The sequence below is a fragment of the Pipistrellus kuhlii genome, unplaced genomic scaffold (genome assembly GCF_014108245.1).
Source record: "Pipistrellus kuhlii isolate mPipKuh1 unplaced genomic scaffold, mPipKuh1.p scaffold_m20_p_8, whole genome shotgun sequence".
Taxonomy (NCBI): Eukaryota; Metazoa; Chordata; class Mammalia; order Chiroptera; family Vespertilionidae; genus Pipistrellus; species Pipistrellus kuhlii.
The window spans coordinates 30,503,676-30,530,769 of record NW_023425584.1 but is presented as its reverse complement, the minus strand read 5'-3'; the positions used below and the strand labels follow the sequence as shown (position 1 = coordinate 30,530,769).

The 27,094-nt window shown below is 45.8% G+C and overlaps 1 protein-coding gene across 1 annotated transcript in view; it reads right to left on the bottom strand.

The window, feature by feature from the left end:
- The window catches only part of FSTL4 (follistatin like 4), a 296,460-nt gene that overhangs the window by 249,327 nt on the left and 20,039 nt on the right, over positions 1-27,094 (bottom strand). The window contains exon 3 of the mRNA XM_036424598.2: positions 12,158-12,191. Coding sequence (XP_036280491.1) covers positions 12,158-12,191 — 34 coding nt within the window. The remainder of the gene's footprint in view (positions 1-12,157; positions 12,192-27,094) is intronic.

Below are 27,094 nucleotides of genomic sequence, written 5' to 3'. Positions count from 1 at the left end.
GTTAGGAGCCAGTGGTCCCAGATTGTGAGAGGAATCCTAGATTGGAAAGGGTACAGGCTGGGCTGAGGGGAACCCCCATGCACAAATTTCATGCACCAGGCCTCTAGTATAATATATAATACATACACGAAAATATGCACACTAGACACACACACACACACACACACACACACACACACTTTTTGGAAAATATATGAGAACAAGGTAAAGGCATCAGATGTCTTTAACCTTAACTTATGTATTTCTGATGTCAGGACATTCTCCTATAGCACAACTGTAAAGATCAGCATTGCCACAACACTGTTAGCTAACCTACTGTCCATATTCAGGTCTTGTTAATTGTCCCAATCCTGTTTTAGAACTATTTTTCTCACGTAGTCCCGGAGCTACAGATTGCATTTAGTTGTTACATTTCTTTAGTTTCCTTTTAACTGGAAGAGTTCCTCAGCCTTCTTTGTGTTTTTCTGTAACCTTGATATTTTGAAGAGTATAGGAAAGTTATTTTGTAGACTATCCTATAACTTGAAACTGTCCCGATGTTTTCTTACAATAAGATTCAAGTGACAAATTGTTAACAGGAATACCACAGAACTGGCCTTTTGTCTTCCTCAGTACATCAACTCAAGAGGCACATGATGTTGGCTTCAATCCCTTGGTCGAGGTGGGTAAATTAAAAGTAATTGGTGAAGAAATACTTACAGGATATATAAATAAATATTTGTTATCAAGTTTGGGCTGTTGGTTTGCAGTATCCATTGATGACTTTTAAACTCCATCATCCCTCCTAAATTTCTTATCTGGCATTCTACTATAAGAAGAGCTCTCCTTGATTCCCACTTAATCACTCATTTATATAAGAATGGGCTCATGGCCTATCCCCAGCTGAATGGGACCATCTTGCCCTGCTCCTCCTGCGTGAAAGGAGTTCACAGTCCCCATACAGACTCTTAATCCTGCCCTCTCACTGTGACTTAGATGCTTTTCTAGGAAGTCTCCTTGGTGTCATACAAGTCCTTTAACTGCACAGCAGCCAACCGGTTGGGAACTCCTGTTGCTAAGACCAGGGCGAGCCGCGAGGAGCTGCCCATAGCTCCGACGCCATTAGAGGCGAGTGATGTCCGCCTGCCTCCTGCCTCCTCTGAGGACATTTGGGAGAAATAAGTGTGGGAGAGAAGATAAATCACAAGATAGTTTTTACAAAACGACTAATAAAAAAATAACGAGAACACAATAACTACCAATTACAGAGGCAAAGAGAAATAATAAAAATAATAAAGCGGAAAATGTACAAAGCAAACAATTAGGACTAGTTTATTAAACAACACTTGCTACTCAGCAAGCATTAATTCTCAGCACACCAGGGCAGTAGCTGTTCATCATTGGAATTTTGCACATTAAGAAATTGACACAGAGGGAGTTAATAAGCTCCTCCAAGCGCCGGGACACTTCGGAGCCCAGATTAAAAGTTAGCCAGGCTTGCTCTCCGGCTCAGACGTCATCTCTCATTAAATTCTAAATCAGCCCAGAGAACACGCCATATTTATTATTTTTCTAACACTGACTGGTTCTCGAGAAGCCAAGGGATTCTTTGGAATAGGTACACTGATTAAAAAGATGGTTTTAAAATGTCTGTCTCTCTCTCTCTCTCTCTCTCTCTCTCTCTCTCTCTCTCTCTCTGTTTTTTTTTTGTTTGTTTGTTCGTTTGTTTTTAACTCAAAGGACCAAAACATATAAATCAGAGCTATTCTGGTCTACCGAGTACTATAAATGTACATTTAGATTTAACAAAATATCAGTAGGAAATATTTTTGGAAAGCAATTACTTTAAAACATATGCGAAATGTCTTTTAAATGCTTAAAGCAACTGATTCATTTTAAAGACATAACTTACATAAACAGGTACAAATATTAATTACCAAGCTGGAAACTCACTTGCAAACTGATAGCCTGGAGTGAATGCTTACAGATCAAGGCATAAGTATCAGAAAATAAGTTTAATGGGAGACTTAACTGCCAAAATCAAGGGCCCACCTAGGGACACCAGCTACACCAAAGATAATCAAGGAGGGGGTGAGTAAGGACTCCTTCAGCCTTTATACTAACCCAGGAGCCCTGTGCATGAATACATGCACCAATAGCTCTCTGCGGGGCCTGGCCACTCCACGCCCGCTGCCCAGAGGCCTCCACATCCACGGAGGAACGCTTGCCTCATCACCGTGGCAACAAAGCAAGCATTCTGACAGGCCGCTCATGCTACCCGCTCTCAGCGACCGCCCCCCTGGGACTGGGGGTGCCAGAGGGGCTGAGAAGACTGGGTGCCACCATCTTGTGGCTATGGGCACGGCCATCTTTGTGATGGAGTGATGGTTAATTTGCATATTGCCTTTTTATTAGATAGGATTCCTCCTTGCTTCCTGCTCTTCCCACCTCACCCCTGTCCTGCCTCTCACTGACACCTGTCCCTTCTGCGCTGTGATTAACCCGAGTTCAAAATAGGGCTAAAAATTCAAATGCCTACAGACGCCACTCAGGTAATTTAGTCAGTGTGGTTCTTTCGGGACTTCAAATTGTTTATATTCATTTTCCAAAAACTGCCTCAGACACTCGGTCTCAGTATCAGGAAGACACTGGGGGGCAGTGCGGACTGTGGCAAACAGGAGAGCATGGGCACTCTAAAGGTACGGCTGCTCACGTCAGCTTCTTGCTGCCATGAAGTCAAGAAAAACCAGGGTTAACAAACCATCTCACAGTCCAAGACAACTGTCCTATTTGAATCTGAGTCTAAAATGCCCTTGTTTTTAAATGTTGGCAACTTAATAAGATCAACCTATTTTTGTAAAACCCCTCTGTGGGCCAATACTATCTAAGTCAAATGAAACATGTCCACCGGCTGAATCTGGCCCCTGGGCCACCAGTTTGAGGCCTGTCATTCATAATAAACATGGGACAGACACTGGGCTTGGGGTTCTTAGGAGATGCCTGAGTTTGCTATTCTCACACAGAGGCAGGCAGGCCTGGTGAGTTCCCCAGGAGAGTTGTGAAGTGGCTCAGTGGAGCCTCTGCCGCTCCTTCAGGACCCAAATCACTATGGGGTGTTGAAGAGGAAAGGAGAGGGAGCAGTTATGGTGGGGGTTAGGCCTTAGCCGCAGGCAGGAGAGACATCTGTGGGCAAAAGTCGGCTTTCTGAGCGGAGCCACAGAACTCCCTGCACTACAGGTACGGGGGGAGGGGGTGGGGGCCCGTGCACAAAGGCCCTGCCCCCGCCACTCCATGGGCTCCCACCACAGCGGCCATGTTCGTTTCTGCTTTGGGGTCTCCTGCCCACAGAAGGAAACTCTCCCTCTGACCCCCCGGGGGAGTGGGAGGCGAGCCTGATGCTGCCTGCAGCTCTCTGAGTCAGAGGCGGAGGCTCCGGTTTGTCCGAGCCACCAGCACCCTCTCCTCTGTGCCCAGCACCCAGCAGCGCAGTGTCTGGCCTCGACGTGCCCTTCTCTCTCCCCAGTCCTCCACCCTGCTCCTGCCCCACCGGGCAGGGCCACGGGGCACTGTGCTCCTTCAGAGACATGGCCCTGCAGCTCTACCTTAGAGCTGAGAGTCCTCAGGGCAGGGGTCCTAGCGAGGCCACCACGGAGAGACACGGGGACACACTCTCACGAAGGACTTCGGATACTCCTCCAGGGAGAGCCAGCGCGCGGGCACCAACCGAGGCAGCCAGCCAGCCAGACCGCCATCCTCCCAAAGCCTTTCCTCTCCTGGAAAACGGGAGGCCATGCTGGGAGGCCACACCGACGGCTGGGACTTCAACAGCGACAGCTGTGATCCTGCGTCCCTCCTGGGGCCCCTTCCTCCCCAATAGAAAAACAAAACAACTAGAAATATTTCAAACAGAAGCCAAAGCAGACATTTAACTAGAAAACTCAGCCAGAACGTACATGCCCGGGAAATGGCACCTAGGACGTCAGACACTGTCCCGCTCTCCAGGGAAGAAAAGAGCTGTCCCCAAGGGCAGGAAGAAGGGGAGGAAGAAAGTGAGAACAACAACCGCAGAGAGCCCTGAGGTCTGTGACGCTGGCTCCGGTCCTCACCTCCATCCCACCTCTGCTGCTCACTATGGATAGCCGTGGGCCCCAAACCCATCCCTCCCCCCGTTCAGCCTGATCCTCTCGATCTGGAGCTGGATCGTTGAGTTGCATGGCACAGCCAAGAAGCGAGGCTGACCTCCCAAGGAGGGCACGGCCACTGCCACGCAGAGCATTCAGGCCGGCGGCGTGGTGGTGGGGTGCAGCCATGAGGGCTGGCCGTGGGATGGTTGTGGAAACTAGGAGACTGAGGGGAGACGGAGAGGGGTGGCGGGGCCCCTGGACCAGAGAGCGAGGCACACCCGCTGTGCTCCCAGAGGGTCTCACTGGGGCTCGGCCGGGGCGGCGTGCCTCGGGCCACATCAGAGTGCCTCCGATCAGCGCCACGGCGTCCTCACGGGCCCCTGCTGTCAGCACGGATAAGCGCCGAGCGCGTCGATGTCAAACAGCATTTGCATAGCGGAGACGGCTTCATCTGCTCCCTCTCCCAGGGCTCTCCACACACACATTTGAAATCCGGACAGACAGCTCTGGACAGCTCCTCGTCCAGCGAGCTTGTGGGAAAGGGGCAATTACATAATTATTTCCTGAACAGAAAGACGAGGCTGAGCTTATCAGACCGCCCGCACCAGCAGCCTCCCCAGGAAGCTGCTTCCCGACCTCCTCATCTCCGGAGGACATGGAAATGTACGTCACCCCTTGCCGTTCCAATGGCTGTCACTCGTTCCCTCAAAGCCCACTTCACAGCAAATCGCCTTGTCCGTCAGACATTCTGCAGAGGGCCCGCGGTGGGGGCGAGGAGGAGGAGGTTGGGAGCATCGCGAGGTTAGCACCTGCAGCAGGATGCCAGGATCAAAGCCCATGGATGGATTGCACGAGCTCCCTCTGGCAGCAGGGGCAGAGGGCAGAGCTTGGTCCCAGTTTCAGTTCAGGGCCATCCGTAGCTATCAGATCGTGCGGCAGGTTCATCTGTCTGGGGAGCATCTGTATTTGGGGGTGACTCAGATGTAACCTGACACACGATAATGAACGGATTTCCTGGCTATATTTTAAACTGTCATCGTTTTAACCTGTGAAGTATGTCAAGTGATAATTAAACCTCACCACAGACATGTACTATGAAACGATTAACTTTTACCATCCCTCTCTCCCCAACCCCTGCACACACATTTTCAATATGCTGAGTCTCCACGGTATGAGAATTATCCCATTGACAGGTGAGAAGCATTGTCTTGATAAGAATTTATTTTTAAAAGAACCAAAAACAGCACTAAACACTCCATGCTTCACCATGGGGTGTTCATTTTAAAACTTGTGCTGTAAACTCACACATGGGGGAAGAGGCCCGGGGGCTGGGGGGGGGGGGGGGGGGGGAGGGTGCAGAGCTGACCTCGGAGTCTTCAGCCCTGCCTCAGGGAGCTGTGTGACCAGGGACAGATCCCTGCCACCTCTGAGCATCGTCTCCTCATCTGGCAGACACCAGTGACCGCATCTTGACGCTGCGTCCCTCAAAGGCTTTCCTGGACGTATGTTAAATGAGATCACACACAGGAAGGTTCTTTGAGAACAAAAGCATCCTGGGAACATTATCCAAGTATAAGATGTTATTACTTTAAATTTTATAAAAGGGGAAATGAGATAGACTCGCACAGCATCACAGACCTGCTGTCTTTAAAAAAAAAAAGAGGAAAAAAAACCCCTCATTTTATTTTCAGCTGAAGTTTCTAAGCATGAGATTAGATCTGACCCCATCAGATCAACGTCCCCTCTTAGCACCGTTACCCAGCCATGCAGCGACTCAAACAAAGGATAAAAATTCAGAGGAAGCAGCCCAGCAGCTGAGTGGGAATGCTGTTTACAGAAAAAAAAAAAAAAGAGAAAAAAAAGGGGGGGGGGAGCAAGTCACTGCTAAAATCAGCAAAGCAAACAGATTGACATGCATTTTTACTCCCACACCTCATTTTCCAGGCCTGTGTTTTCTCCTCTCAAAGGCCTATTTCTCCTGAACCTGGAGGTCCCCCTTCTCTCTGCAGCGGCAGGTCCGCCGCCGAGCGATGCATCCACGTGTGAGTGTGAGCGTTTCCATCAGAACGGCCGGCGCTGCTGCATTTCCATCCAGAACGTGCATTCCTGACGACCGGGGTCAAGCCCGTTTCCATTCTTTGATCCATTTCCTACATCATTCAAACGTCTCTTGTTTTTTTTTTTTTTTTTTTTGTGTGTGTGTGTGTGTTTTCTATTTACAGAACAAGACTGTATTGCACACCTCAGAGGGTGTTCATGAGGATTAAATAAGACACAGCTGTGAAAATACTTCCATTAAGAGTAGCCTCAGTCTAAGGAGTTTATATTAAAACAGTGGGTAAGCCTTTGCCCCTGAACTAACGTTATAGACAAACAGGAAATTGCCTTAAAAATAATAATGGCTCCAAGCAAGACCCCTGGGTATACGGAAGGCCCGGGTGCCCCGCCACCTGTGTCCCCACCTGCCACATCATGCCCATTGGGAAGGAGCAGCACAGGGAGCCCCCCCCTCCCAAGAATTTTCTGTTATGAAAAATGTAAAATAAAGCTTCTGAGGAGCCCATGGATGCAAGTATTAAGGAGTTGCCACTGGGAGGAGTTTGCACAACGGCCCTGGTCCCTGTGGCCTGTGGCTGAGGAGCTACAGAAAGAGGAAGCGTAGGGGTCCAAACAAGCAATGGCGCCCTCCACAGGTTAGGCCAGTGGATGCTCCAGGCTCTTCACAGAGTCAGTGGCTGGTCAGAACCTGCTCATTTCTGCACCGCATGTCCCCTGGCTTCCTGCAGTGCACGAGGATAACTTATCTCACCTCATGTAGAATTCAGCATTTTGCAAAGACTTTTCTATACTGAGGAGACTTTTCTCGGAACCCAGCGGCAGCCCTGGGCAAGGAGTCTAACTGCAACAGGCGTGTGCCGAGAGCCCTGGGCGGGGTGCTGGTGCTCAGGGTCTTGCAACCGGACTGCCCGATCTGCAAAGACCTCCAGGGGCACCATGGCTCAGTCACCGAGGCCAGCGACTGCCCCGGAGGGCACACTGTGAAGCCCTCGCCACGGGGAGGAGCTGGCCCCTGGCTGGGCGGCAGGCAGCTCCCCGTTGGAGAGGGCCCTGCCAGGCCTCCCCCATGGAGGTGAGACGGCCCACCCTGCACATTGTCTCCAGTTTGGCTCTGCTCCCACTGAAGCTGAGCTCTGCTAAGAGAACACAAGCAGGCTTTAAAAGACGAGTTTTAAAAGACTAATTCTGATGACAAGAAAAGAAGAGAACATAATGATCGGTTGGATTCTGGAGCTGGTTTCCTAATAAAAATTGCTGAGCAGTGACGAGATAGAAGGGACAGAAACAAATGATTCCCGAGTCACAGGGAATTAACCCAGAGGCTTGCCAATGGTAGCATTAATATCGCCAGGCAAATGGCTTAACGCAACTGGAAAGAGCTTCTGTGTTTATATAGAGAAGATCATTTCAAGGGTTTCTGAAAAGCAGAGAAACACCTCGGGGCTTGGGGCCCAGGCAAGGGGTGAAGAGGACAAATGCCAACCTTCAGAGCTGGGGTCTCAGAGAAGAGAACCAAGAAGCGAGCCTCCTGGCAGGGGCGGGCCTCGGCAGGGCCAGTGGGAGTGGCACCACCCCCGCTCAGAGCCTGAGGGAAGCTTGGAGTTCAGGGCAGTGCTGTCTCCAGGGCAGTGCTGTCTCCGGAGGGCTCGCCCTATTGTCCTGTGAACCGCAGTGCCTCACACCCTGTGGGGGTTATGAACTCTCAGGAGACTCTGCCCCACAAATCCTAGACAGGGACCCATGCCCACATATTGCAATGGCACCAAGGAGACGCCACAACTCACACAACTCGCTGCACAGGGTTCATGGCCCTGCCCACACTACCAGGCCTACAGCCTGCCCATCCCAGCCTGAGCCAGCTCCTCTGCACAAGCACCTGGAGAGCACTTTTTAGGAGGGGGACTCAGGTGTTGGCAGAAAGAGCAGAGTGGCTCTGAGGATGGTCCCTGAGGACAGGGAACCTTCCGAGGGCCCTGGTGGGAAGAGCAAGCACAGCAGATGGGTGGGGCCAGGGAGCCTCGAGCCATGTTTCCTGAGAGATGAAAACAAACTCACAAATACACTGCGTAGTGATTAATGAAATGTTTCGTCCTCTCAGACCACCCTTAACCTGGCTGGTAGAGAGGCAGGCCCGTTAGGAATATTCAACGGATGTCAGTGTCTTTATCGGCATTAGGAAGAAAGGGGGGAAATGCCAGGATTCTTCATTATTTGGGTGATCATTTACTCTAGGTCAGTGGCTGGCAAACTCATGGCCTGTCAAATCCGGACAACTCCCTTTTAAATCCCCTGCATCTGCAGCCATTAAAGAAGTTACCTCAAAAGAAGCGAGGAGTTTATTAATCGGTTTCATGGAAGAGAATCAGACTTCACCTCAGACCAAGAGACATCATGCAGACATCCAGAAAGCAGACATCCAGAAAGCAGCTGCTAAACAAAATCACAGTGAATGGTGAACAGAACGCAATTCTTGATAGCCGAAGTTCTCCAGATGCACAGAACTGTAAGCGGCTAGTAGAGGCAGCTGCCGATTGGGGATAATTCCAAGGGCTTTCAGAGAGCGAGGCTTTAGCTATACTCAGGACTGCAGGTCATGTTTATGGAGGAGATGTGCATTGCTGAGCCACCCTGATGCTGTGTGCGACCTCACTCCCCTCTTCCTTTTATCGTGAAGACAGCAGCATCCCTCTTCCCAGGTCTCCCTAACAGCCCTGCTAGGAGCCAGGCCAGGTGGGTCCAGATCAGAACATGTGGGTGAGCCATCATTGGGTAATGCAATGGGACATGTGGGTGAGCCGTCATTGGGTAATGCAACGTGACACTGGTGCCCACCCCAAAACTCACAGCCTCCATCTGGAGCACAGGCACAGGCATCTATAAGAACAGCGCACAGATCACCCCAGGCCCCACTATGATTTAGCCTGGACTCCAGTTCCACTACTAATGTTAATCCCTCTCACTTCATGACCTAGTTAAGAGTGCCCAGGAGTCATATAGTGTGAGGTTGCAATTGGTCATCCGGTTGTAGCCCTGAGTCAGGTATAGGACTTACACAACACACACACACACACACACAAAACAAACAAACAAACAAAAAACATGAAAATATCCTAGACTTAGACTTCTCCATAATTTGCTGGGCCCGGTAAACTGAACAGAAACACTCATAGTGTTGCTTATTTACTTCTCTTTCAGCTCTAGCTCAAAATCAAAGCTAAGGATTCCAACTTTAAGTATCTGTGGGTAGACAATAACATCTTCTGTTTTGAGAAATAATGCTTTATTAAAACAGTCACAGTGCCTCTATTATTTGTATACACCTACACTGTTCTGGAGAAGATTAACAACCCCACTTCCCAAGCCTTTGAATTCTCAGACAGAGAAATACTTTCAAGCAACCTGCAAGGTTCACTTTTCCTTCCGTGGTGCCAGGTTATAAGCATTGACATTTAGGCACTGGGCTATTTCAAGGATTCTCAAACACTCAACTTTGACAGAAACAAGCAAGAAAGACATCAGTGCAAATAGGAAGGAAAACGTTTATGTGGTGTCAAGACAAATTTGCCAGTACAAGCCCAAAGGAAGTGCTGGTCAGCCAGTGTGAAAGCTGTTGCTTTAAGATGAGTAGAGTACAGCCTGGCCAAGCCTTTGCTCATCCTCAGACAGCCTCAGTATTCTAGACTGCTTTGTGTCTTTGAGAAAAATATACATAGTTCTTACTATTTAGAAACAGTTCTAACACAAGGACAGGAAGATTCCAAAATAATGTGATTCCACAATGCAAATTAATTCCACACATTCACACTTAGAAATACTGACATAAACTGAATAGTAATCAAAAACAAAGTTCATGTCACCTTTTCTCCTTGTGGTTATTTCTCTTCAACTCACATGGTCATCCCACCCATTGTGAACACAGTGTGTGCCTTCTTTGCTCCACCCACCTTCGTCAAATTTATTTTAGTGTTTCTACCCAAATAATGCAGTTTTAAGCTATTGATGCATTCAGAGAACGTGGACAATAGCAGCCCAGAGACAACAGCAAATGAGAATGGAAGCCAGAAGTTCATCCTACAACCAGATTATCTACATTCTTTGAATCCAAGGTTCCAGCACCATGGACAGCAGCAAACACCACGGTAGTTTAATTAGCCCCCTAATACAGATAATGAGGAAAATTTAGGTCTCCAAGCTCTAGAAACACACTTTGACAAAAAAAAATGGCCATTCTATGTCTTTCACTGTAGTATACAAAATAAGAGCTAACCAGGCGGCAGGAATGTCTTACATTTGGGAGTCAATATGGAATTTGCTCACTTTTTAAAGATTGCCATTTTTCGGAGACATTGCCACAGAGAAGGTGTAGTTCAATTTAAAACCAAAGGCCAGACATATAAAAAAAAAATGTTCAATGTCACTGATCATCAGAAAGATGCAAATTAAAATCACAGTGAGGTATCACCTCACACCTGTCAGAATGCTACCACCAATAAGTCAACAAACAGCAAGTTCTGGTGAGGATGTGGAGAAAAGGGGATCCTCATGCACTGTTAGAGGGAATGAAGACTGGTGCAGCTACTATGGAAATAATATGGATGGGTCTCAAAAAATTAAAAGTCGAAACTGGTTTTTTTGTTTTGTTTTTTTTTTTTACCCGGTGATCCCACTTCTGGGAATATATCCTAAGAATCCCGAAACACCAATCAGAAAGAATATATGCACCCCTATGTTCATAGCAGTGTTATTTACAATAGCCAAGATCTGGAAGTAGCCCACGTGCCCATCAGTAGATGAGTGGATAAAAAAGCTGTGGTACATTTACACAGTGGGATACTTTACAATATGCAGCTGAAAACATGAAGGAACTCTTATGCCTGGTGACAGCATGAATGGACCTGGAGATTATCATGCTAAGTGAAATAAACCAGTCAGAGAAAAACTAATACCATATGATCTCACTATTATGTGGAAGCTGATGAACAAAATAAAACCAGAGGCATGAATACGTGGAACAGACTGACAGATGTCATAGGGGAGGGTGTTGGGGGGACTGGATAATAGCTGAAAATATTAGCCAAAGAGCATATATGCATAGCCCATGGACACAAACAACAATGTGGTGAAGGTCAGGGGAGGGGGCGAGGGCTGGGCAGAGATAGGCAAAGAGGGGGAATGTGGAGGAACACCTGTAATAGTGTCAACAGTAAAAAATAATAATAATAATAATAATAATAATAATAATAATAATAATAAAACCAAAGGCCAAATCCTAGACCACGAACTCACTTTGGTTTATGCCTTCATCTTCCCTTCATTTAAGGGATGACAGGTGATGATTTCAAAAACCATACAAAGACATCCCTTTATTAGAGACTGGCTATTGCCGAAGGACAATAAGGGAAACTGAAATTTCCACAGAAGGATTTCAGAAATTACTGCCCATACACTTACCTCAGAGACCAGAAAACAAATGTGCTAAGGAACTCTGGCGGGGAAAACAGGAAATCACAGAATTGTTTTTCAAAAGGGAAAGTAATTGGTTATTTCTATTTCAGCTTAGCTAAAGCTGTAAAATCTAATCAGAAATATTTTTCACAGTGGCATCTTCTCCAAGATATTGAAATACCTCAAAACATAAACCATTTTCTATTGTTGATGCTGTTTTTGCTGGGCGAAACGAAATAATTATATCAAGCTTCACTAAAAGTAAAATAAGGCCTCTTGCAAGAGACTGTAAGCATGATCATGAGTGAGCCAGTTCCCCAGCCTCCACCTCTGATGCTTGAAGGAAGAAGACATCGTTCTCTCAAGCAAACCTGACAGTCAGTTCTTGAGTCCCTAGAAGCCAAAATGCCAACTAGTCAGCACCCAGAAAAGGCCGCATGAAATTTCAAAGAACAGGCTTCCCACATTCTGAAGTTCATCTTGGCTTCAACAAACTGCTTCCAAGACGTCAACACGGGAATGAAATGGGTACGAGTGCATTTTTTTCCTACCTTCTCTTCTTGTGACTTCAAAGCTTCTCAATTCCTGCAAGAAAAGAAAGGCTTTGTGTTTTTGAAGAATAATTCATGTGCACAGTTACTCGCAAACATCCTACCCTTTATTACACATTTATTCACACAAAGGTGAACAATGTCATAAGAACATGACATTCAGCAGTGCTGGGTGGGTCTTAAAACTCTCAACACACACATCTCTGTAAAGGTAAACAATTTGTTGCATGGGAGACTTAGGGGAAAATATTATTAATTGTGCAGTTTTAAATGAGCAGAGCCAACTCTCATGGTCTTCCTTATGTGGAATCTGAGCTGGTATCAGGTGGAAGACCCGCTCCAGGCCAATACCCTACCCTCCACCTACACTGCAGGTGCTTTGAAGGGCCTGGGGAAATAGTCGAGGGCCAGTTATCTCACCAGCAGCGGGTTCCAATCAGTGGTGCCACAGCGAAGACCACTATTGCTTGTGTAGGTCACTGGCATGATCTGGGTGATTGATTATGCTCAATTCAATAGTTTCCCAAGGGTAGTTATCTGTGGACAATATGGAATACCAGTCCATGCCACTGACTACATTAATCCCTTGGTTTTTCTAAATACAACCTCATCTTCCTGTTACGTGTAGGGCAATAAGCAAAGTATTTTAGAAGTTACATGGGTAAAACACACCGAGTTCTGCATTGAAGATATTCGCAGTTGAACAGGAGGCTACAGAACAAACAGGAATTACTGAAAAATAATGGGGTTATTTTTCCTTGATAAATATTCACATTTGGCTGGAAAGGGATTTGTAAAAGAACCTTTGAACGAAGCACTGAAGAAGGGCAGGCTTTCAGATAGGAATAAGGGAGGGAGGGAGAGATAATAGCTTAACGAAAGGTAGGGTTTAGAATGCCCAGGAAGCAGAAAAACACCCAGTGAGAAGTAATAGGGGGACAGGACTGCAAACACATATTGTAGTTTCATTTACTACATAAAGTATCTACTATTCATCATAAATGACCAGCTTAGTACAAAAAGCCGACTATTGAGAGTAGGCTGAAAATCCATGCTAGCAACTGAAGAAAAGAAGCTAAAACACCAAACATGGGCCAACTCTTCGCCACCACAATCAAGATGACCATTCAGAGCTAGGCCAGCATGTTTTAAACAAATGACATGCTCTTTCATACCTTAGCATTCTTGTCTAACATTCTTTTGGGGTCAGGATGGGAAGCGGTATCAGAGAGAAAACTGAGGAGGCACTGAGAAGTTTGTCCGCCCCAAACTACACTCTGACTGCCACCTCTGCAATGAGTCCAAAGCCCGATGGAGGCCAATGACAGATACACGTAATAGGCCAGCAGCCAGCAGCACAGCACAATGAACCAGTGAGCTTCCGGAATGCTGGCTCCTGAGGGGACACTCACACCTCAGGGCTCAGAAGCGGGAGCATGGCCAGTGCTGTGTGTACTGAGAGATATGGTAGCCACAGGCACAGCATGCATAAGGCAAACCCAGCTCCTCCCACGCTATTCCTCCCAAATAACTACTATTTGTGGAACAGGGAAAATTGATAATCAACTTTTGTGGCTCTAGAAAAAAATTTATGGAAGCTTCATTACAAATGCATAAAATTTATAAATTAGCTTAGAGAAAGCTAACTGTGGTATATTGTTGTACCTTTTTATCTAGCAACATGGTATTTTCAAAAATTGGTCCAAGTCTACTTTTATTTCTTTCAAGAGTTGTTTTTAGCCGAAACCGGTTTGGCTCAATGGATAGAGCATCGGCTTGGGGACTGAAGGGTCCCGGGTTCGATTCCGGTCAAGGGCATGTACCTTGGTTGTGGGCATATCCCCAGTAGGGGGTGTGCAAGAGGCAGCTGATCAATGACTCTCTCTCATCGATGTTTCTAACTCTCTATCTCTCCCCCTTCCTCTCTGTACAAAATCAATAAAATACTTTAAAAAAAAAATTCAAAAAAAAAAAGAGTTGTTTTTATTTTTAATCATTTTAAGTATTTTGAATATTTCGTTTTTGTTATCATAAATGGAATTTCTCTTCCATTATATCTTCTAACTCATTTTTGTTTGTAAACATGATAGCAATTGATTTTTACATATTGATTTTATAACCAGCCACTGCATTAAATATCCTTATTGCTTGTAATAGCTTTACCATTGATTATTTTGGGGTTTCTATTTGATAACCTATAAAAAGCAATGATTTTATTTTCATTTCCTATGTCTCTAGTTGCTTTCTTTTGTCTAATTGCTTTAGCTAACCCTTAATTTAATGTTAAATACTGTGGACATAGTGGGCATCCTGGTCTTGTCTCTGACTGAGAAAACACCTTTAGTGTTTGCCTATTAAATAAGATGTTTATTATATTAATGAAATCCATACATATTTTTAAAAAAATATTTAAAAAACAAATGGCCCAGCGTATCCCCTACTTATTCATTGCCTCTTTCCCTCCACTAGAATGTGAGTATCTTTTCCAGTTTTGCATCCTCAGTGCTACATTAGAACAGATGCTCGTACACATTTGTTTAGTGAAAGAAAAAAAAAATGTGTGTTGACTTTTATCAGACTTTCTCTGCATTTATGGAAATGATTATATTTTTTTCCTCCTTAGCTCTATTAATTTGATGACTTATTTAGTAGATTTCATGGTATTCAATTATCCTTGTATTTCTGGAATAACTTTTCTTTTAAAATAATTCTTTCTTTTCTTCTTTATATTTTTTATTGAAGTAACATTGGTTAATAGCATTTTACAAATTTCAGTTGTATATTATAATTCAATATATGTATACTGTATTGTGTGCTCACCCACCAAAAGTCTAGCTTTAATTTGTCTCCATATACTTGATCCCCTTTACCCATTTCATCCTCCCTCACACCCCTTCCCCTCCAATAACCACCAATCTGTTGTCCACATCTATGAGTTTGTTTGCTACATTTTTGTTTTATATTCCACATACTAGTATGCATGAAATCATATGGTTTTTATCCTTTTCTGTCTGACTTATTTCCTTAGCAAAATACGCACACATTCCAGTTACACTGTTACAAATGGCAATATTTTACCTTTTTATGGCTGAGTGTTATTCCATTGTGTATACCGTTCTATATATACCACTGTGTATTTTTAAAAACGTGCTGCTAAATTCTGTTTTCTATGATTTTAATATATTCTTGCATTAATAGTCATAAATAAAAGTAGTCTATAACTTTTAGGTGCTGTTTTCCCAGTCTTAGGAATTAAAATGATTCTATAATAGTTTCATATAATGTATTTGGAAGTTTTCCTTTATTTTGCTCTAAATAGTTTAAAAATGAGATTATCTGATCTTTAAAGGTTTCTTCATTTCCCAGGTAGTTATTAAAATGAGAGCAAGGGAAAGGTCAGAGAGGTTAAAACTTCAAGTTTTGGTCAATGGCCAGCTGAGATTTAAATTCTAAAGTCTGACTCCAAAGCTTCTGCACATAACATTCCATCTTTATTTAATTCATAAAGACAGTGTGAAAATTAGATGAAATAAACTTCTGCTTCAGGCTATAAAAGAATACCTGGTATTAAGCCAATCTTATTAAGAAAAAACAATAAAAGTTGTTTAAGAGGTTTTTAAAATTCTCAACAATAACATCAAAAAAGTTTTTGAAGGTACATAAGAGCAACAAAAGCAGCCAAAACTTAAAGAGCCAATATTTGGAGAGAAGAAAAGTCCATTGAAGTGAGCGTTGTATTCACCACCACATTTTTCCTTTGGGGCATTTGCAGTTTTGCATGGAAGCCAAACAGAAAGTGATGGTTTGGAGCTTTAAAAAGTCTCACGGGTATATGGGTTGTGGCTACTGAAGTATCCAGAACGTGAGCATCTAAAACCTGGAGGAAAAGAACCAGGAAGAAGTGAGCCCAATATGCTCCAAAGAGTTTCCTCATGCGTTATATGGTTATGCCTGGACTGCACTTAAAGGGCAAGAAATTGAGAGAAAAAAAGCAAAAACACAAACAAACAAAAAAAACAACAACAACACAAAAAAAACAACACAAACAAACAATAACTAGCTTCGAATAAGCTAAAAAACTAACCATAGATTTTGACAATATCATGATGCTACAGGGACAAAAAATTAGGCTTTCCAAAAAAGTGTAGCCCTAGTAAAGGTAGCTTTCAGTTAAGATCATATATTTTCAAAGAACTTCTTTTCCTGAACAGATCAAAGAAAAGTAAATCCTCTGTGGAAGACAATAAGTTACCCACAGACTTTATAATTTTTCATATGTGATGTCCAGCAAACAATTCAAAATTAATAGGCATTGCAGGAAATGGGATCAAATGACTAAAATCCAATTAAGTAGACAGCAGATACAGACCCATAGGTTATCCAGATTTAGAATTATCAGACAGAATAATTATGACTAATATGTTCAGGAAAATAAAAGAAAACATGTTAAATTTCACCATGAAATTAGAATATATTAAAATGAGAATCAAATGGAAATTCTAGAACTGAAAATTAAATAACTGAAAGAATTTTTTATTAATTCATTTTAGAGAGACGGGGTGAGAGAGAGAGAGATATGTTGTTCCACTTATTTATGCAATTCTGACCAGGGATCAAATCCACAAACAATCCTGGCATATCGGGACAATACTCTAACAATTAAGCTACCCAGTCAGGGCCTAACAGATAAATTTAATAGCAGCTTAAACATAACTAAAGGGAGAACTAGTAAAATGGAAGCTAGATCAGTAGAAAATAACCAAACTAAAGATCTGAAAGAGAGAAATAAAAAATGAGAAATACAGAAGAGTGTGAGAGACATTATAGTACATGGTGAAAAGGTCTAACAAGTATGTAATTGAAGTTTCAGAGTGAAAGGAAAGGGGAAAATAGGTAGAATCAATCTCTGAAGTAATATTGGTTGAGAATTTCCAAAATTAATGAAAGGCATGAAACCAGAGATTTAGGAAGAAGAAGTCCAATAAGATAAATATAAAGAAAAACACTTGAATATACAAAGAGAGAAAAAATCTTGAAAATTGCCAGAGGGAAAGCAGAGGGGTGAAAAGGACATATTACTTACAAAGGAGCAACAGTAAGAATGATGGCTAACTTTTCTGGAAAAAAATAATGGATTCAGAAAACAAATGACATCTTTAAGATTCTGAAAAACACTTAGAAATCTAAACTCAGTGAAAATATGGGAACCCATAAAATAAAATAAAGACTTATATAAACAAACAAAAACTGAGAATACCTTGCCAGCAGATTAATAGTAAGAGTAATAAAAGGAAACACTGAACAAAAGGAAGATTTTGAGATGAATGCCCAGTTATGCAAGAAGGAACAAAGAACATAAGGAAAGTTAAAAATCAAGAAGTCTAATTTTGGCTCAAGCTGGTGTGGCTCAGTAGATAGTGTATTGGCCTTCGGATTGAAGGGGGCCTGGTTTCAGTTCTGGCCCAGGGCACAAGCCCAGGTGGCAGGCTTGATCCCCAGTAGGGGGCATTTGAAGCAGCTGATCAAAGATTCTCTCTCATCATTGATGTTTCTATCTCTTTCTCTCTCTCCCTTCCTCTCTGAAATCAATAAAAATATATATTTTAAAAGAAATCTAATTTTGGCTGCTTAACACAACTTCAATATCGTCTTCCAAGGGAATAATATTTGGAAAACTAAAATTAATGCAATATGATCACAAAAGGTCTGGAGTTTAAATGAAATTGAATATGAAAATGCTCTATTACTATTAAAAAAAGATAAAATTAGTGCTATGAGGTCAAAGGAATGAGATTAAAATAAACAAAAAACAACAACAACTGTAGATTAAAAAAAAAAAAAAGACAAGAAAGGACGGGGGGGGAAAGGAACCAATAACAGAAGGGAAAATGTGTTAAATTTAAGTCCATTTAAAAAAGTAGACTAACTAAAATAAAATAAACTAACTAAAATACAAAAGTTGAAATACTAGATAAAACAAAACTAAATTATTTGCTACCTATAAGAGACACACCATAAATAAAAAGATACAAAAAGGTTGAATGTAAAAAGATACAAAAGATAAACCATAGTAATGCCAATTAAAATAAAGTTGGTGTAGACAATATAGACTCTAAAACAAGAATTATTAGTGACAAAGAAGATGATTCATAAAGATAAAAAGGATATTTTAACAGGAATACCTAGCAATTCTAAATTTATACACATATAATAGCATAGACTAAATATATATAAAGTCAAAACTAAAAGAACTGCCCTCTAGTGTGGCTCAATGCTTGAGCATTGACCTCTGCACCAGGAGGTCCTGGTTCAATTCCCAGTCAGGGCTCATGTTCAGGTTGCGGGCTCAATTCCCAGTAGGGGACATGCAGGAGGCAGCCAATTAATGATTATCTGTCATCCTTGATGTTTCTACCTATCTCTCCTCTTCCTGCCTCTCTGAAATCAATAAAAATATTTTTTTTAAAAACAACACTATAAAACTAAAAGAAGAAATCTACATTGATAAGTCCACAATAATAGTTGGGGGATTTAAGAAACCTTTGTAACTAACTCATAGAGTTAGTAGAGAAAAAAGCAGTAAGGCTATAGGAGATTTGAACCTCATGAACAAACTTGACGTAGTTGATGTACATCAAACATTGTGCCCCAAAACTGCATACTATACAATATCTCAAGTATCCATTCAACATTTATAAAAACTAGTCATATGCTGAGTCATCAGGATGTTTCAATGAGTTTCAATTTATTAAAATCATACAGAGAACATACATATTTTTCTAACTATAGAGAAATTAAATTAGAAATTAATAACAGAAGACTATAGGGGGAAAAAAGCCCAAATATCTGATCCATGAATCTAGAAGTATACTGTATAACTTCCTAAAGAAAATGAGAAGATATTTTGAATTGAATGATGACTGAATAAATAGCATTTTAAAAATTATGAGATGTGGCTAAAGCAGTAATTAGAGGGAAATTATAGCCTTAAATGCATGTAGAAAAAAATAAAGGCTAGAAATTGATAACCTAAACATCTATCTCTAAAAGTTAGGGAAGGACAATTTAAGCCCACAAAAAGTAGAGGAAAAAAATAAGTTAGGAGCAGAAATCAATGAATTATAAGAGGGGGAAAAATCATACCACAAAATTTTAAAGCCAATAGTTGGTTCTTTGAAAAGATAATAAACGTGGTAAATTCCTAAGAAGGCTGATCAAGAAAACAGAGAAAAACATATATAGAATTCAAAATCAAGCAAGAAACCACATATATCCAGTTTCTGAGTTTATATATCCAGTCTCCACACAGCTGTGCTCCGACACCTTTGGTGAAGCAGTGTGCCGCCTAAGCCTCAGTTTGTTCATCTGCGACATCAGGCCATGGTGGTGCCTTCCTCAGAGAGTAGTTGTGACGGTTAAGTGAAGTAACAATAGGCCTGTACCATGCTGAGCATGGTGGTTGGCACACATCCGTCCTCCTGGTGGGTGTCATCATCGCTAGCGCCATTAACGAAGTCAACGAATGGAGAGGGATGGTAAAATCATTTGGGGGAGGCAGTGAGGTCAATGGCTCCATCAATTTTTGAGGCTAAATAAAAATCTTTCACACCTCGCTCAGTGATTACAGCATCAGCCTGAGCACTGGAGGGTCTCGGGTTCAGTGCAAGGTCAAGGGGGAGTGTGGGAAGCAACCAGTCAATGTGTCTCTCATATCAATGTTTCTCCCCCACCCCTCCTAAAAGTCAATGGAAAGACATCCTCATTCCTCTGGTAAGGATTAAAAAACACCTGTCTTTCCAGTACTTGAAAAGCAACCCCCCAAAAGCTGTAGCAGAACTGAATAGAACACAGCTCACTGGCATCACTGACACCAAGGTCCTGGGTGCATTGCCTAAGGGGAAAATTATTTGCTGCAGAAGCTTCAAACAAGACGGTTATAAATGAGAGTTATCGCATGGGCATTACTTAATGACTAAATTTCTTTAACTAAAAATCTAATTTTATTATGGTATAAATCACACTTTCTTGAAGGAGGGAATTAATTTTAGATTTCTCATTCACTGTTCATAACCTTTCCACGAATTTGACAGCCAAATCATTTTAAATGTCATTTAACCAATACAATACAACAGCTTTATTCCTCATTGTACCCTTCCCAGATCCATTATCTCCCACCATAATGGAGAGGAGCTTAAGTAAAAAATTACCATTCCATAAAGCTGTATTTTACTGTGCCGTTGAACTGCATAATCTTTATTTTTGAATCAATATAATGTGAGGGCTGAGTAATATTTTTCATAATCCAAAAATCTATTACAGATCCTCAGCCTGAGAGCTGCTGAAAAAGCATGAATGAGGAGCCTCAGACTCCATGCCAGGGGGGCCGCGTCCCCCTCGGGCTGTGCTTCGAGCTCAGGCTGCCCGTGAGGCTCAGGAAAAGGGTGGTGTAGGGCCCAGGCCACAGTCACACCTCCTCACCCACCCTCGGTGACAGGGTAAGTCTCAGTGGGATTCGGTGGCTTCTGGGAAAATGTTGGCTGTGTAGGTTAGGAAATGGGGCTCAAAAGTACCCACGACTAAGAAGAGAGGCCAGGAACGGTAAGCTGCAAGGAGCTGGACAGGGCCAGGTCTTCGTAGACAAAGCAGAGGTGAGGCTGGCACAGGTGGGGCACAACCTGCTCAGGTGGGCAGCTGTCGGCCGGCCTCTGCCCCTGCCAGTGTCCTGATGGGGAGCCCAGCGTCCAGGCCCAGAGCAGCTGAGGACACTCCCTTCCTCAGAGCTCCCCAGGCCACGTGCCTGAAGAAGCTAGAATACAAAAGGAAGCCCATGGGCTCAATTTATAAACCATTCGATGCAGTGGAGATAGAAGCTGTGCTGTCAGGGCTAATTCAGACTGAAATTCTGACAGCTAAATTCTACTTCATTCACTTCTGAGATGCTCTTAAAACTAATGCTTTTCTAACAACCCTTCCTGCAATTTTTCATTCATTCATTTGAATTTTAAAAGTTTCATTTTTGCTGGCAAGACCCCATTCTGCAATTGAGATCTCCAGCTGGACGGGCAGGACACGGCTAACGAAAGCGATGCCCCGCGTAGCCTGTGTTCCCTCACCACAGGCTCCCGGGGCCTGAGCCCCCACCGAGCACGTGGTATGCTTTATCTCCCCGGCATCACTCCGTTAAAAGCAGCAGGAAAGCCTCCCATTGTGAGATTTCCCAGCACAACACGCCTGGGCCTTAAAGCCAGATAAAGAAAGGGTTAGCGGATTAACCTTACACGCAAGGGCTGGTTTGAGGGCCACGTGGATAATCCCGCTAACAGCAGAGCTTTCTGGGCAAGTGTTCAAGGGAAATGCCAACAAGGACGTGCCAGCTCTGGAGGAATGCCACGCAGGCAAGAGGTCAGCGCTCGTCCCCGGCCTCACTGAGAACGGCCTCCGGGTGGGTGGACGCCGTACAGGCTCGCTGACGGCGGGAGAGGCACAGGCCGCAGACCTGAACCCCAAGAGGCTGAGGTCGCTAAGGGAGTCGCTTTGGCCTTTCAGCCAGCTTCACCCACACCCGGCCCCGTCGGCTAAGGCCTCCCTGCCTTTCTCAGGAGACCATGAGCAGAGGGGTGGGGCTGGGCATGACAGCACAGGCAAAGGAAGTGAGCGACCTGAGCTGAGACATGGCTGACGCCGTGAGATCTGTGTCCCCTCCATAACACATGGATCCGTGTAAGCAAACTAGTGCTTACACAGGGCAGGAGAGTGCAAACAGAGGCTTATCAAGACGGACGGGAGAGAGACCCTGCACAGACAATTTAGAAAAAATATTAGAAACCTCTTTGTGATTGAGGTGCAAGTCATCTATTTTGCTTGATTTTTGGTTGTTGTTTTATGAAGCTGCTATAGCCTCCCAGGAGCACACAAGTGAGGAACATCAATTTTATTATATGTCCCTGAGGGATACTGTGAAGCAAGACCCTCGCTGCCTCCAGGAAGTCTGAATAACCTGCTTCTGGTCATAGCTACTCCACCAGCTGTAGCCCTGAGAGAGCCTTCTCCCACCATAGTTTACCCATCTGTAAAATGGGGAGACCAGACAGCCCAGCCAAGGCGAATCAGAAGCACGAGCTGCGTCTCACAGGCAATGCTGCCCAGAGCTGTCGGAGGCCGAGCAGAAGTTGCCGGTATAGGAGAAAGCTGCGATACTCTAAAGAGGAAGGGGTTGATGGTAACGATAAAACACCAGATAGGAAAGGTAGTGTGAGGATATTTGCCAGGCCTTCAAAAACTAAGACACGTTGGGAGTTAATTTTCTCACTTTTAAAAGTAATGAATGAATAGACTGTCATATGAGAATTTAGGGATTTTAAATTCTAATTTTTGAAACTCTATCTTAAAGGTTATTCATTTACAATTTTTTTTTTTTTAAAGTTGACTCCGAATTTAAGGCAGTTTTCTGTGGCTAATCTCCCACAGGAACAAGTAAACATTAAAATTGCGTTTGACGGAATAAATGTCAAAGACTAATTGATCACAACACCTTGTTAAACATACTTGCCTGCACACAGCCAGGCGAAGAGACCAAGAAGGAAAGAGGGGCCTTTTCGGGTTTAATCTCAGAAAGCCCAACACATTACCGTTTGATTTAGAAAGTGATCCACATCCCAGCCTCCGCACAAGCCACCCCTGCGTGAGGGACTCTCCTGAGAATCAGCAGCCTGGGGCTCCGGCTCGGCGGGGGTGGGGTGGGGTGGGGGGCAGCAGGGACCCTCATGACAGTCACTTCAGCGACCCCAGCAGGACAGCAAGCCCAGCACGTTGCGTGCCCTAAGAAAACCAAGACTGCCTTGTGGGTGTCAGGGGAGGTCAGATGGCCCCTAGGAGGAAAGGGGACAGGTTCACGTGTTAATTATTCATCATACCCTCCAGGCACCTTCCAAAAAGATCTTGTCACCTGCTTAGCGTGACATTCAAACCTGCCCCCTTTTCCCTCTCTGCCAGCTGTAAGCCCAAATGAGATTTACTAGTAGAATAGCCGGCATCTAGAAAATTAAAAACAAAAAAGGAAGAAAGGCTGCCCTCCAGCATGCTCCTCATGTCCTCATGACCACTTTTCACTCTTGTTTTTGAACATGGAGTGGCCGGGGCAGGCATGGACTGGGGAGGGGGGGAGGGGGCAAAGTAGGGTGTCACAAATGCAGATGATCCGACATAAAGATGAAAAAACTTGCAGAGCCCTGGGGCGCAGGGGTGGGTGAGAGGGGGCAGCTGGGGAAATGGACTGCAGGCCAGGGCTAGGCCCTGTCTGATAGCAGTCAGGCTGAAACTGGTGGTGTGGCCAGCACCTAAGGACAGGCACACCCTCTTCTCCCAAAGACCCTAAATCCAACCAGACTCTTTCATCTTGCCCAGAAACAGGCCCCCTCCCCACTGACCCTCAGTGACCCCTCTGCCCTCCAGGGCGCCCTGGCCTCCGAGGCGTGGCCTCCGCCGTCCCTTCACTTCCTTTCCGGTCACTTCCAGCCTCCGTGGGCTCGGCTTTGCACGTGCATCTTTGTCAGGCCTAACCCTCCTTTGCCCACCACGTTGACTCTCCCCCAGACACCCTGACCGGTCTCCTGATCTGTTTGTTTACTCCTTTGGTCATGTGTTCATTCATTCAACAGATATGTACGGTCCTGGGACACAGTGGTGCCAGGACAGCCGCAGGCCCTGTCTCCACAACGCTTATGATCTCACACGGAGAAACATACAGCAAGCAAGCCAATGAGATTCATAAAGCACCTGTGTTACAAAGCGGCTTGGTCAGAAATAAAACAGGGAGTGGGGACAGAATGACAGAGGGGAAGGGTTTTCTATTTAGATAAAGTGGGGAGGGGAGGGGGAGGGGGAGGGAGCAGGGGGGAAGGCCCCCCAGGAGCTGTTGTTTGCGTGGAGACCTTCCCCACTGGAGCATGATCTTCCCTGCTCAGTCACCCCTCTGTCCAATATGCAGGACCCTCTCCATCACCCGCCGCCCCTCAGAGCCGCAGCACCGGCGCTGAGAAGCCGTGGAGGAAGCAGCTGTGAGCATCCGGCCCTGAGCAAAACCAGGGCAGCCCCGTCTGTGAGGCTCCACACCCGCCTCCTCAATCTTCACAGCCCCCTGCTCCCACCGGAGCAGCCGCCGACGCCCACGCCCTCCCACGAACCTTCACCACCCTGCTTCCCACCGGTGCTTGGTGGGTTTTGATTGTTGTCTGAATAAATAATTGGCCTGGACTCCCATGGGCATCTTCTTTTGTTCCGGGAGGTAAATCCCCCAGCACACTTTAATTAGAAAGCGCTTTCTTTGTACCGCCATAAAACTTATATTAAAAATGGAACTTAAAGTAGTTTAAATTAAGTGACTTATATATAATTAAAAAGCCTTTAAGGCACAATAAGGCTCTTTTTCAATTCCCTTTTACAGCAGAGTCAAAAAGGAAGGAAGGAGCCCAGTGGCTGGCATGGCTGGCTGGCTAGTCACCTAGCTGCTGGCCCACGGAGACTCCCAGGTAAAACCAACAGCTCTTCCCTGTCCTCCCCTGGCTTCTCAGGGGGGAAGCGCCACCAGCTGCAGGCCGCTCAGCTGCAGGTGAGATTCAGGGCGGTGCCTCTGTGATTGATGCGAGAACGAGCGAGGGCTGTGCAAAGAGCACTCTGCACCACTCTGGGGCTGGAGCCCGCGCCGCCAGCTCAGAGCCAGGTCACCCCCACCCAGACGGGCTGGTGTTGGGGCAGCACACATGGGCACCTCGTCCCCAACAGCCTGAACACCCTCTCCCTCTAAAGAGTGGGGTCTGAGGAGGACACTGGTGAGGAAAGTGTTTTGTCAGAATTGCTTCCCTAGATTAACCCAGTGATTAAAAGACCCAAACAGGGCCCGGGCACATCCCAGAACAGTGAAGAGCAGTCTCTGGGGCTGGGACACAGGCATCAGTCCGTTTTTGAAGCTGCAGGTAATTCAATGTGAGGACAAGAGCGGGAAGCCCTGAGCACAAGTATCTTACAACCTCTCCCCCAGTATGAGGTTCTCCCTCTGCTCCTCACTGCTCCTCACTGCGGTGCTGCAGCGTCCCGGGGGCCAGCGTGGCTCCCACGGGGGCTGGCAGGCTCTCCCGGGAGCTGCGTGGTGTCCCTGGCACAGGAACTGTACACAGGGAGGTGCCTAAGGAGGGACAGTGTTCTCTTCCAACAGGGATGATGCCGTGTGAGCTCGCAGCTCTCAGCAGCCCTGGGCACAGGTAGGAAGGCAGGCAGGAGCAGCACCCGGAACGGAGAAGCCGCTCTGGTGATGGGAGCGGGGTTACGGCCTGGAGGGCACGAGCTGGCTGGCTGCAGCCCCGCAGGTGCAGAGCTGGGCCCTGGGCTCCGTACACTGAGCCACCAGCTGCACATGCTCACCTCTAAGAGCTTCCGCCTCCTCAGCGCTAAGGTGAGATTCAGGTTGTGCCCATGAGATCCTTGGGCACTGAGAGAGGAGGGCACAGGGAGCACCACTGTTTGGTGGCTGCTGGAACTTAGCATTCCTCCCCCCACTCCTAACCCCCTCCCTCTGCAGACAGCACCTTCGGGACTGATGGGCATCATCCTGCCCCAGCATGAAACGGAAGAGGGGCTCACCCATGTTTCAGGGCCTCTGTAGTGGGGGGGGGGGGGGGGGGGAGGGGGGGTGTCCACAGTTCTGCTGCGGCCAGTGGGCAATGACCAGAAAGATGGGGTGGAGTGAAGGCTCCATGGGTGGCACAGGTCAACCGTGAACCATCAACACCTGACCAGAGCTGTCCCCTCACACCTCCTCCTACGTGCACCCAGGCTGGCATCCCTGACTCTCTCACCCATTGGCTCACTGGCTCCAGTGCCTGAAAACGCTGAAATTCCTTCCCCTCGGCTTTCTGCGGAACAGCAGTGTGTGGACCCTGCCCTGCCCACCGAGCTGCCCTTCCCTCCTGGATCACGGGCAGCTTTGATCACTCCCCAGCCACGGCCATTCCAAAGGTGGGGTGCCCTTGCCCACCTGGGTGAGGCAGGCATGCTGCTGCCCATGACCACAGCGTGGCCAAGCTCTGTGCCCGTCTGCCTGGGGCTGTCCTACCCCTGGCAGAAGAGCCCCCCCCCCCCCATAGAAGGAGTATTTGGGCTTGCCTCTGGCTACAACTAGCACTGACTGTTTTATTCTCTGCCTGTGGCTGGCGGGAGTCGGCAAACACCAGCATTTTCCCACTATGTGTCCTGATTCTCCGAAACCCTTTATCTGTTGGCAACTGCTCTGCTCGCTAATGCTGGGAATCCTGCCTCCTCCCTAAGATCAAGGTTCCAGAGCCTCGCTTGGAAAGGAGACACTCTCATTAACCCTCGGGAACTCCCCAAGGCCAGCTCTCAGAGCAGAGACAGAGACCACACATCACCGCTTACGTCTCCATCCAGAGGCCCGGCACCTTCCCAGGGGCACGGGCACAGCAGGGGGGCAGATGCTCAGGGACCCACAAGGCAATGGCTGTAGAGTTCTCACCAGACCCCCTTAGAGAACTGGAAGGAAAGATATTAACTCTCCTAGGATCAAAGCCAAAAAGACATGAACTCTCCTAGGATCAATGACGCCCCTGCAGGCCCTTCCCGCTGGGTGGGAGAGATACCAGCAGGGCATGTGCACTAGGGAGCCGGGAGGGGTTAGGAGCATAAGCAGGGCGGTCAGAAGGCCTTTCCACGCAGCTCCCCCACTCAATGGACGGGAGACCTCCCACAGCTCACCTGCCTGTGAGTCCCTCACAGGCTCATTTAAAGAAGTCCGTCAAGGGATCTACTCAAACTTGGACAAAACGGCAGCTGCTTATTAATGCTATCATCACTCAGCTACAGAAGGAATTTCATCTCCGAAACCACAATTCCTAGCAAGAATCTCCTCCTTCCTCCCGTAAGGAAAGG